The 11,133-nt window shown below is 33.4% G+C and overlaps 1 protein-coding gene across 1 annotated transcript; it reads left to right on the top strand.

Moving 5' to 3' along the window:
- Positions 1–9,523: 9,523 nt before the first annotated feature.
- LOC308350019 (olfactory receptor 52N4-like) lies at positions 9,524–10,489 on the top strand (the record flags this gene model as incomplete). Its single annotated transcript, XM_080815020.1, has 1 exon — positions 9,524–10,489. The coding sequence occupies one exon, from the start codon at positions 9,524–9,526 to the stop codon at positions 10,487–10,489; it is 966 nt and encodes a 321-aa protein (XP_080671146.1).
- Between the last annotated feature and the right edge of the window lie 644 nt (positions 10,490–11,133).

Genomic DNA, 11,133 nt, shown 5'->3' with positions numbered 1-11,133 from the left:
TTAATGACCATCACCCAATTACGCCATCCCTCCACCTGCCTCCTCTCCAGCAACCCTCAGTTTGTTTCCTATAGTCAAGAATCTCTCATGGTTTTTCTCCTCTCTGATGACTTCCCATTCTGTTTTACCTCTCCCCTATGGTCCTTTGCCCTGTTTCATATGCTTCACCTATGAGTGAAATTGTATTTTTATTGTCTTTCTCTGACTGACTTATTTCACTCAGCATAATAACCTCCAGTTCCTTTTTAATAGTGGTAAATTTCTCCCAACATAAAACTATTTTAATAATTTCAAAGTGTACAATTGAAGGGCATTAATACATTAACAATATTGTACAACTATCTCCACTATATAATTCCAGAGCATTTCCATTACCCCAAAAGGAAACCTTGAGCCCATTAATCAGTTACTCCTGTTTTCTCCTCCTCATGTTTTCCCCCAAGGTTTGACAACCACTAATTTGCTTTTTATTCTACAAATTTGCCTATTCTGAGTATTTCATAAAAATAGGATGACACAATTCATGGTTGTTTGATTTCCTCACATAACGTTTTCAAAATTTATCCATGCTGTAGCTTGAATTAGTACTTCATTCCTTTTCGAAGTTAAATAATATTCCATTGTATGTATACCACATTTTATTTATCCATTTATCCATTAGGTTGTTAATACATTTTGGCTATCATGAATAGCATTGCTATGAAAATCTATGTCCACATTTTTTGAGAATATCTGTTTTCAATTCTCTATACTTGGCAGAGGAGTCGATCAGTTATATCATAATTTCGTTTTACTTTTTACAGAACTGCTAAACTGTTTTCCACAATGACTATATTATTTTACATTACCACTAGCAAAGTTTTATACATTTTATACAAATCTTCACTGACACTAGTTATTTTCTGGTACTAGTCCATGCAGTAATGCATATGTATTTTGAAAACATGTGAAAAGGAAAAAGTCAGAAACAAAAAGACATATATTGTAGGATTCCATTTATATGAAATATGTAGAATAAGTAAGTCCATAGAAATAGACAGCAAATTAATTGTTGCCAGGGGCTGAGGGATGGGGTAATAATGAGTGACTACTTAATGATAGGGGGGCAGTTCTTTTTGAGGTAGGGGAAATGTTCTGTAATTATATAGTGGCAATACTTCCACTGCATTGTTAATGCTCTAAAAGCCACTCAATTGCACGTTTTCAAATGATTAAAGGGTTAACTGTGTATTGTGTGAAATTAACCTCAACTTTAAAAAGCATCCAATGAAGTTAAAATACTCTCTACATATATATTATTCTATTTTTGTATAAAAAAACTCTTATTCAATCATAATAACACTAAAACAACCTTGTTAGAATGGGATAATTATATAATGCCACTGAAAATGCCAAATTTATGTTTTAATATGCTATAATGAAGATTTTTGCCAAAAATACATATAGCTAGCCTGGGTGTATATATGTAAATGAATATATATGTAAATATTCATACACAGTAGCTATATATATGTGTGTATATATATGTATGTGTGTGTGTATATACATATATATATAAATCAAATTTATCTCCTTCCAAATATTTGTTTTTCAAAATCAATCAAAATATACAAGCATATTTTTTAAAAAATCAACTTTGTTAAATATGATTTATAGACAATAAACTGTATTCATTTAAAGTGTGTAATTTGATGAGTTTTGACATATGTATACACTCATGGAACCACTGTCACAATCAAAATACAAAACATGTCCATCACCTCAAAGATTTTTGTATAAAAAGTGAAATTTTTACACCAAGATTTTGTTTAAAAAAATGAACTTGCAGTTCATGCCTCCTTTCATCCTGGACCCACACAACCACCGGTTTGCTCTCTGTCACTATAGATTAGGTTGAATTTTCAAATGGATCAGTTCTGAGATTCATTTGAGTTTTATATATTAGTAGTTCCTTCCTTTTTATTACTGAATAGTATTCTATTATATGAATGTACAATATTTTGTTTATCAGCTCACCTGATAATGAGCATTTAGGTTTTTTCAATTTTGCTATTTAAAGGAACATAAAACTAGAATCAGTTATTCTTTTTTTTTAAAGATTTTATTTATTTATTTGACAGACAGAGATCACAAGTAGGCAGAGACGCAGGCAGAGAGAGAGAGGAGGAAGCAGGCTCCCTGCTGAGCAGAGAGCCCGATGCAGGGCTCAATTCCAGGACCCTGGGATCATGACCTGAGCCGAAAGCAGAGGCTCTAACCCACTGAGCCACCCAGGTGCCCCTGAATCAGTTATTCTTTTTTAATTGTTGCCAGTCTCACCATCATCATTATTATGTCAAAATGTAGGCAGCTAATTATTCCTAACATAATATGTATGCATAATAAACCTGAACTTTTGATGACTTTCTAGAATGCTATAATATTCATTATCTATGTTAGTAGAATGTAAAATTCTTTAAAACTAGGACACCTCACATATTATCTAATTTTTTTTTCATAGTTCTTAGCCTAGCTTGGGAAGTACTCAATATTCAATGATGTTATTTAATTAGACACACAAAAATATAAACAAATAAAAGAAGAAGTGGATGGATGTGTGTGAATGTCTGAAACATTCTGCACTTAAGTGTTTTAATTTGTGTCCTACAAATCTTGTACATAGAAAGAGACAACTCTGTAATAAGTATTAAAATCACTAATATTCATTTTTAAAAGTTTATGTTTATTTTCATCTCTACCCACATATACATGTTCACACAAACACACAACATATGAATTTATTCACTTATTTATCCAATGTTATATAGTTAGTAAGCATGGAAAGTTTCCTTTACTTTTGATCTTCTCCAAGGGGTAGACTTGACTCTCACATCAGCACCTGTTGTCTCTAATGTTCTTAAATATTCTCTTGAGATATATACAATTTTCTCCCATTGAGAAAAACACAATGTTTCTTTAAATGCTCAGTTCAATAGTACAGATATCAAAGGATTTAGAGGTTAGTGCTGTACGTGTATATATATTGTAGAATAGTGATGTTTTGTGACCAACATCCTGAACACCTGGAACAGATTGCATTCAGCTTATAAAAGCCAAGGTATTAAAGGACATACAAAAATGGGAATAGAGTGGTGCCTGGGTTACTCAGTTGATGTATGACTCTCAATTTCAGCTCAGGGTATGATTTCAGGTCATGAGATTGACCTCCCTCCCCTTGGGCTCTGTATTCAGCATGGAGTCTGCTTGAGATTCTCTCTTTCCCTCTCCCTCTGCCCCTATCCCTGCTCACACATTCTCTCTCTAAATAAATAAATAAAACCTTTTTAAAAAGTGGAACTAGTGACAGGTTTGTTTTTTTTTTTTAATTTTATAGGCTGTAAATAAAGAGGAGAGATTATATGTGTGTGTGTGTGTGTGTGTGTACACACACACACACACACACACAATTGATTATTATATTCCCAGCAACACAGGTTTGATTCCATCCACCCATTTGAAGGCAGAACTGTTGTGAAAGATTGGGTTTTCTTAGAAAAAGGTTTATTTACCCATTTTTCAGATTGCAACTGAGTGTAACTTACCATCATGATTATGAATATCTGTGTTATCTTCCTAACTAAATAGGAAATACTGGTCCTGTATAGGTATGAGTCAGCCGCATCACAAGATGAAATGGCAGAGAGCTAGAGAATAGTTCTCAGTCCTGTTCAGAACACTCTTACTTTTCACCTGCTCTCATTATGTTCTCAGAATGAGAACCTAATTTCCTTGCTTTATTCCTAGAGGAATTTATTTATGACTGTATTCCTTTCATTCTGGATAGCAAAACCTATTTGGAGAAACCCACCATCATATTGAGAGAAAAACTTGTTTTTTTTTTAAATTGAGGACAGTCTAGTAAGGAAATGAATTTGTGATCTACGGGTTTTGGGAGGGAAAATAGACAACAGATGACGTAAAAATGTTTTTTTTATAAGTGGTGCTATTCTGGTGTTGATGTTACTACTTCAGTATAACCTGCCCATGCATAGCATGAGTCCATCTTCCCTGTAGAAAAATTAGATTGTAAGGTATGAAAATAATTTTAAGTTTGTTTTGGAGAAGTAATTTAAATTGTGATTAATACTATATTACTTGGTGGGTCTTAAAGAGTTTTGCAGATATATAGGTGTAACATGTAACAATAAGGCTAGTTTTATTAATTGACACTAGAATTACAAAAAGAAACACAAAGGGCATAAATATGATGTTTTTCTCATATTTAGGATATATGTTCTTAAATATAGAGCACAAATCTCTGAATCATATTTCCCATTTTCAGTTTTTGGGTATGTATGCTTTCAGTTTATGGGTATCTATGCTTTCCCTAATTTCTCTACTTGGTTTCTACTGCATGGATACATAAAATTAAGTTTACTCTTCAAATGTACTGAGATGAATAAATAAGTAGTGATACTATTTTTCAACTTGTGTGAGAATTTGGCATATACTGGTCAAATAAGTGAAATAAGTCAGTCAGAGAAAGACAAATACCATATGGTTTCACTCGTGTGGAATTTAAGAAACAAAACTGATGAACATGGGGGAAACAAAAGAGAGAGAGAGAGAGACAAACCATAAAACAGACTCTATAGAGAACAAACAGAGTTGTTGGGGGGAAGATGGGCAGTGGATGGGCTAGATGGGTGATGCATTTTAAGGAGGGCACTTGCTGTGATGAGCACTGTGTATTATATGTAAGTGATGAATCACTAAATTCTATTCCTGAAACTAATATTATTCTTTATGTTAACTAACTGGAATTTTAAAACCTTGAACCTAAAATACACACACACACACACACACACACACACACACGTATATACATATATATGTATATATATCTCAAGGTTATCTTATTTCTACATCAATTGAGGTAAAACATATATATATTACATGTTCATGTTTTAAGCATTAAAACATGTTTATATATTTCATAGTGTGTTTACATATGTGTATATATACATACATATAAATGTACATATATAAAATTGTTACAGCTTTTGTTACTTTTAATAATATCTGTAAAAGTAATATGAAAAACATAATGCTGTAAAAAAAATTCTACTTTTTGAATTTATACACCTGTTATAAAAAAAGACAGCAGTTTTGGTCATCAAGGAAACGTATTCTTGCATTATAAAAACACATTTTTTTTCTTTCATCCATAATACAAATTACAGGGCTTCTGTTAGCCTCACAATTATTAGCTTAAGTTGATGTCAGTGATAGTAACTAGGAAATTAAGGATTAGCTAACAGGTTGGCATTTGATTTAAGTGAATTCCTAAATTAAAAGCTTCTACTGTGTAACAAATGGAGGAAAACAATTTTAGTGTTTCTATTATTTTGGTTATGAAGAATCCTTGTCAACCTGGAGCTGCAGTAATTTGGTATAAATTGGTTCAAATTTAATAGCTTTACTTCAAGGGGTGCCTGGGTGGCTCAGTTGGTTAAATAGCTCTACTTCAAGTTTTTAAAGCTAATGTTTCTCCAAAAGTCACTTTGACTCAACATTTAATAAAAATATATGTAAATATATATGTACATAAAATAAAAAGTTATACATATTCTTTATTTTTGATGGAGAATTTTATTTTTTAACTTTTTAAATATTTACTTGTTTATTTGAGAGACAGAAAGAGAGAGTGAGAGATCATGGAGTGTGGCAGGAGGGGTAGAGTTAGAGAGAAAGGAAGAAAGAATCTCAAGCAGACACCCCACTGAACATAGAGCCTGACACGGGGCTGAATCTCATGACTCTGAGATCATGACCTGCGCCCAAAACCAAGAGTCATATGCCTAATTAACTGAGTCACCCAGGCGCCCCAATGGAGAATTTTTTTGAAATTTATATATTTTGGTGACTGATGAATCAGGCGTCATAGTTTTGTTTCTTCTGGTGGTTCCTCATTCTTTCCAAGGAATAATATTTAGACTACAGTGCATTAACTCTTAAAGTCAAGTATGAAATTTGATTCATTCACTCATTTACCTCTTCCTTCATTCAAAAACATTTATTGACATCTAAAATGTGCCTGGCATCTTATGAGACACTTCAGATATGAAAATAAATGCAGTCTGAGGAAATATTAAGAGTTTTATTACATTGAAGATGATTCAAGTATATAAATAAATTTTCATAATACATGTTATTAAAATAATATAAGAAATGTATTCCACCAATAGTTTTATTCCTTACCTGTAAGCCCGCCCCCATTATAATTACTTCATATTAAGAGGATTTAGAGGATGGCACTCTATCCTCTCCAAAAGAGAGTTGAATCAACCTGAAGAAATTGATGATTGAAGCTAGATTTGGTGGGAGGAAGGCCACAAATAGAATAAAGAATTGTAAAATCACAAAGCTAAAAATATCAGTGTAATGGGAGTAAACAGCAACAGAATGGATCATGCTTCTGGTATAAGACAATTCACCTTTTCCTCTTTGAAAATTTTCCTGATCTCCTCCAAGATTTTGTTAAACTATGGTTTCTATCTACACTTATGTGACAGACACCAAGATTTTGTAACTATGTGAAAACAGATCTTTGAAGAACACTCTTAATAACATACTCATCCTAGGTTGCTCTGCTGTTTCTAAAAGAAGTTGCTTTTTATAGTATCTAATCTCTCATCCTTCAGTGTAAATACATAAAGATGAACAGGGATTTAGATAGAAGAAAGATGGAATAAGGAACAACTTGATATCTTTGATTCATCCATTATCCTAAACAATATTACCTATCCTGTTACCATGACTGGAAGTTTATTCTCAGAAGAAACTAACAAATCCTATGAATGCTTAATGTCAGGCGTGACAAAGGTCAAGCATGAGGAATCATAAAATATGTGAGGATTTAACCTATATTCATATTTAAGTGTGAGACCTGCAGTGTCCTTCTACTCAACTCCAGGAACACTGGTGGCCAATTGAATTTTTACTCCAAGAAGTAGATTGGTGGATTCTTTTGGAAAAATTGCAAGTCCCTGAAAAATACCTATAAATAATGACAACTAAGGATGTCAATAATGAAGTGAAGAGGTTCTAGATAGGATTCAAAGTAAATATTATCAATTGCTGAGACTCAATCATCACCTGGAGTTTCAAATCAGCTTTCTGAAGACTATTAAGTATGAATTAAGTTGAAGATTATCAGACAGTTGAGAAACACTTCCAAAATTAATGATAAAAAGTAAAGTAATATATAAAAATAAATTATTAAATTTTTAAAATTATAGAACTAATATACAAGAAGTAGAATAAATATATGTATAATTTTTATACATTCATACTAATCAGAGAAAAATAAGATGTTGGAAATTTGTAATATTACAAACAACAAAATGCCAAGATATTTGGGATATATAACACTTTCAGAACTCTTCAGAAAGTGGACTAAATAGATTTAGCCTTAAAATTTTTCAACTGCAGGGGCGCCTGGGTGGCTCAGTGGGTTAAAGCCGCTGCCTTCGGCTCGGGTCATGATCCCGGCGTCCTGGGATCGAGCCCCGCATCGGGCTCTCTGCCCAGCGGGGAGCCTGCTTCCTCCCTTCTCTCTCTGCCTGCCTCTCTGCCTACTTGTGATCTGTCTGTCAAATGAATAAATAAAATCTTTAAAAAAAAAAAAAAAAAAAAATTTTTCAACTGCAAAAAAAAAAAAAAAACAATTTCAGAAGAACCAATATCTGACTAAAAAAGTGTGTAGAAATATAACAAGAAAAATGTTGGGAATAAATTATTAGAAGTTATGTAAATTTCCAAAGTCAAAGGTGTTAGATTTCCAGTGTCAGAAATCCCATGAATGCCTTCACAATTATACATGCACAAGCACACATACTCTTTTATCATTGCCATTAAATTTCAGAACACTAAAATTTTTAAATGTTCTTAAATAAATCAGGTCCAAAAGCATACAAATGAAAAAATGTCAGTGGTAAATAATTCATGTACAAAGGACCAAGAACTGGTATGGTCCTCTTAATATCTCACTAGAAGCTAGGAGATCAATACAGAAATGCTTTTATTAATCTAGAATTTTAAATTCAGCCAAATAATTAATAGACTAAACTATATTCAGATAGCGATAATCTCAAAAAAATGTTTTCCATGATATCCTGAAACATAGAACGAAGAAAAATCAGATCTACAAACAGATGTACAAAGAGTGGGGGAAGGGGAATTTCTGGACGAGAATTATGTGTCTGAGAAAAAACTATTTCAGAGAAACAGGACTTCTCAGAAACAGATCATGTGGGAAGGACTAATATTGATAGATCACATTTAACTATCAGGAAATAATAGTAAAAATATTTTATAGTTCTGAAAGTAAGTATTTTTTTCAGATATCTACATCAAATACTAAGAAAAATTAAGTACTATCAAATGAAAAATATTGAATGGGGAAGAAAATATAGACATCATATCATGTGACCTAGCAAGGGATAATATCTATATTATATTATAACATAAATTAAACATGAAATAATAATTTTAACAAAAACAATTTCAAAGGAAATAGGACAAAAAAGAAGGCTAAACAAATTATTTAGAAATACAAAGGTCAATGCTAGTAGAAAACTAAAATAAGTAATTTTGACCAACTGTGGGAAGCTGGACTTCAACAGTTGGAAAGGTGGAGCTGGATATTTTTTATTTTCATTATTATCCTATAGTACTATTTCTAACACAAATTTTTATGTCAAAATTTAGAAGAAATAATTTTTTAAAAAATGGTCAGAGAAGAGCTCAGTTTTGGTATTGTATGCCACCAACACAGATATGAAGCCTCATCTAAATAGTGCCTCCATTTACTCAGTTAGAAAAGTGCAGATTAATACTTCCTGGGCTTGTAATGAGGATTAAATCAGTCAATATTTGTAAAGTTCTTAGTACAGTATTTAGTATAGCATAAGTATGACCCAACAAACAATAGCAACAATGAAAATTTCTAACCATATCTTTTAGGTCATTGGAGAAATGATCAGTGAAATTTCCCTTAAGAGAACATTTAAAGGGAGATGTATATAGTAATTAACATTTAAATAAGATATTCTAAGAAAAATATCATTAGAAATATCAAAAATGATTAGAAAAAATCATAAAATTATCCTTCATTATAAATTTATAAGTTATTTAATCTATTTCTTTCTGTTTCTATACTGTAGACACAATATACATCATAGAACCTGGTAACTAGTGAGTACTAAATATGTATTGTTGAATGATCAATAAATTAATGAATTAACAAACAACACATACTGGGTTTGAACTATGTTTAACTATTCTCTCATGCTTGAAATATTTGTTGTTTGATATTAAAATGCACACTTGACAGACAGAGGGAGAATGAGAGGGGAAATATGGCTAAAATTTATCTTCTTTTTTAAAAGATTTTTTTCCATAATACTGGAGGATCAGAAAACAAAAGAACAAGAAATACACAAATATCTATAACCTGTCTAATGATTATAATAGTCTGATTATGCTAATGCTGAACCAAACAGACCTGACCCCAGTCTCATTCATTCTTAACGGGATCCCGGGACTGGAGAACATGCACATGTGGATTTCCTTCCCATTCTGCTCCATGTATGCTGTGGCTGTGATAGGGAATTGTGGTCTCCTCTACCTCATCTGCTGTGAAGACTCCTTGCACAGGTCCATGTACTACTTCTTGGCTATGCTTTCCCTAACTGACCTTGTCATGTGCACTACTACAATCCCTAAAGCTCTCTGCATCTTCTGGTTCCATCTTAAAGAAATCAGCTTTAATGATTGCCTCGTCCAAATGTTCTTCATCTATACCTCAACAGGGATGGAATCTGGAGTGCTCATGCTTATGGCCCTAGACCGCTATGTGGCCATCTGCTACCCACTGCGCTACTCTACTATCCTCACTAATCCTGTCATTGCAAAAATTGGGCTTGCTACTTTTCTGAGAGTGGTGTTGCTTGTCACTCCCTTGACTTTCATCATCAAGAGACTACCCTACTGTAGAGATAATATACTATACCATACCTACTGTGACCACATGGCTGTAGCCAAGTTATCCTGTGGAAATATCAAGATCAATGTTATCTATGGTCTGACGGTTGCCCTCCTGATTGGGGGCTTTGACATCCTGTGCATCACAATCTCCTACACCATGATCCTTCGGGCAGTGGTCAGCCTCTCTTCAGCAGATGCTCGACAGAAGGCCTTCAGCACCTGCACTGCCCACATCTGTGCCATTGTTTTCTCCTACAGTCCAGCCTTCTTCTGCTTCTTTTCCCACCGCTTTGGGGGCCACAAGATCCCTCCATCTTGCCACATCATTGTGGCCAACATTTATCTGCTCTTGCCTCCCACTATGAACCCTATTGTCTATGGGGTGAAAACCAAGCAGATACGAGACTGTGTCATAAGGATCCTTTTGGGTTCTAAGGACATTAAATCCCACAGCATATGAAAAAGATATTTGTAAGGGAGGGGAAGAGAAGTGAAGGAGGAAAGGAGTAAAGGGAAGAGAAGCAAAGAGAATCTATAGGAGGAAATAGAAGAAAAGAGATATTTTTGTTGACTGGTTAGTCAGAGTCTAATAGTGCCTTCCTGAGAGTGTAGGTTTTGTCCATGAAAAGGGATGATGTTGAGTGGTGCGTTCTTTGTAAGTGTCTTCAGAATACCAATATCACTGGCATCGCCACAACATTTTCTGTGAGTATTTCATCTCCTCTGTGAAAGACTAGTCTCATCATTTACCAGGTTTCCACAAACAAAAGTGTAATGAGACTGTTGAGGGACATGAAATCAGATTTGTTGGATGCCTGATGGGAAGGTAATCATTTACAACCAAATGCCAGTTTGTCTTATTTCCAAATAGTGATTGGAATTTCCAGTTTGAACAATTCTTTTACTTGTATTTGCTATATTTTAAATTAATTGTTATATTTTTTGCCATCATTACCAAAATTTCTCTACTTTCTCAGTGTTGTCTTCCTGATGGAGAAGCTATCAAATGTCCATAAGGTGATTAGTTTGATGAAGTTTCAGCCTCTAAATTTCTAATTTGGAAATAAGTTAAGCAACACACCACGTTTCTCCTAGCTCATCCCA

This window comes from Martes martes, assembly GCF_963455335.1.
Source record: "Martes martes genome assembly, chromosome: 10".
Lineage (NCBI taxonomy): Eukaryota > Metazoa > Chordata > Mammalia > Carnivora > Mustelidae > Martes > Martes martes.
This window is presented reverse-complemented; position numbering and strand designations above follow the sequence as displayed.